At 48.5% G+C, this 1,284-nt stretch overlaps 1 protein-coding gene across 1 annotated transcript in view; it reads left to right on the plus strand.

The window, feature by feature from the left end:
- The window catches only part of NLRP9 (NLR family, pyrin domain containing 9), a 22,883-nt gene that overhangs the window by 6,176 nt on the left and 15,423 nt on the right, over window positions 1-1,284 (plus strand). Inside the window, exon 4 of the mRNA XM_005882461.1 lies at window positions 954-1,115. Within this exon, the coding sequence (XP_005882523.1) occupies window positions 954-1,115 (162 nt within the window). The remainder of the gene's footprint in view (window positions 1-953; window positions 1,116-1,284) is intronic.

Consider the following 1,284-nt stretch of genomic DNA (forward strand, 5'->3'; position numbering starts at 1 on the left):
GTTTGTTTTTTAATCCTCCTCACCTGATACGTTCATTGACCTCAGAGAGAGGAAGGGAGACACAGACGGGGAGAAACATCAATGTGAGAGAAACATTGATTGATTGCCTCCCATACACTGGCCAGATGTGGAGAAAAGGAAATACTCTTTTCCAGTTCGTGTTTTCATTTTCGTTGGCTAAATACTCAGATCTGGCCAGTGATCGAACTTGACCGGAATCGAACCTGGGACCCTTGAGTCCGCAGGCTGATGCTCTATCCACTGAGCCAAACTGGTTAGGGCTGTTCGTTTGTTTTTTAATCCTCACCTGAGGATACATTCATTGACCTCAGAGAGAGGAAGGGAGACAGACGGGGAGAAACATCAATGTGAGAGAAACATTGATTGATTGCCTCCCATACACTGGCCAGATGTGGAGAAAAGGAAATACTCTTTTCCAGTTCGTGTTTTCATTTTCGTTGGCTAAATACTCAGATCTGGCCAGTGATCGAACCTGAAACCTGGGTATGCGCCCTAATGGGGAATTGAACCCACAACCTCTTGGTGTATGGGATGATGCACCAACCAATGGAGCCACCCAGCCAGGGCTGCACGATCATGTTTTTGGATGTGATTCCCCGTTCACTGATGGATCACCCAGCACCAACCTTTGCTCATAAAAATCAAGTATTAGCCCTTCAAAGACGAGGAAATGGAGGCAGAATAAGACTGAGTCATTTGCACAGGTCACATAACTCACAAGTGGCTCCAACAGGATTTGATCCCATTGCTGTGGGCCCAGGGTCTGCTCTCTCTGAGCCACGTTGACTCAGTTTACCTGGCTGCACCTCTCTGTATTCAGGCCTGGGTGCCCGTCAGCTTGGAGGGGCTTTGGGAACGGTGTCCTGCCTGTTCTGAGACCATCCCGAGTTGAATGTCACCATGGGTGTGGCACAGTGTCTGTCTTCCCACAGCAAAGACCAGAAACTCTCCTACTGGCGGGCTCTGTGCTGCGTGTTCACCAACAGCAGGGACTTCCAGATGCTGGATTTGGACAACTGCATTTTCAACGAGGCCTCCCAGGCGATCCTCTGGAAGGCGCTGGCTCAGCCCACTTGCAAACTTCAAAAGTTGGTGTAAGTGGGGTGTCACCCTGTTTTTTTTCATAGTAGACATCCATTCTCTCCATTCTGGCTTTTGAAAAAGTAAGTATGGTTAGTGTGCAATCTTATCTCTATATATAAAAGCCTAAGCGACCATTACCACTGGTTGACTGCTCGCTATGAGGTGCACTGACCACCAGGG

This window comes from Myotis brandtii, unplaced genomic scaffold, assembly GCF_000412655.1.
Source record: "Myotis brandtii unplaced genomic scaffold, ASM41265v1 scaffold720, whole genome shotgun sequence".
NCBI lineage: Eukaryota > Metazoa > Chordata > Mammalia > Chiroptera > Vespertilionidae > Myotis > Myotis brandtii.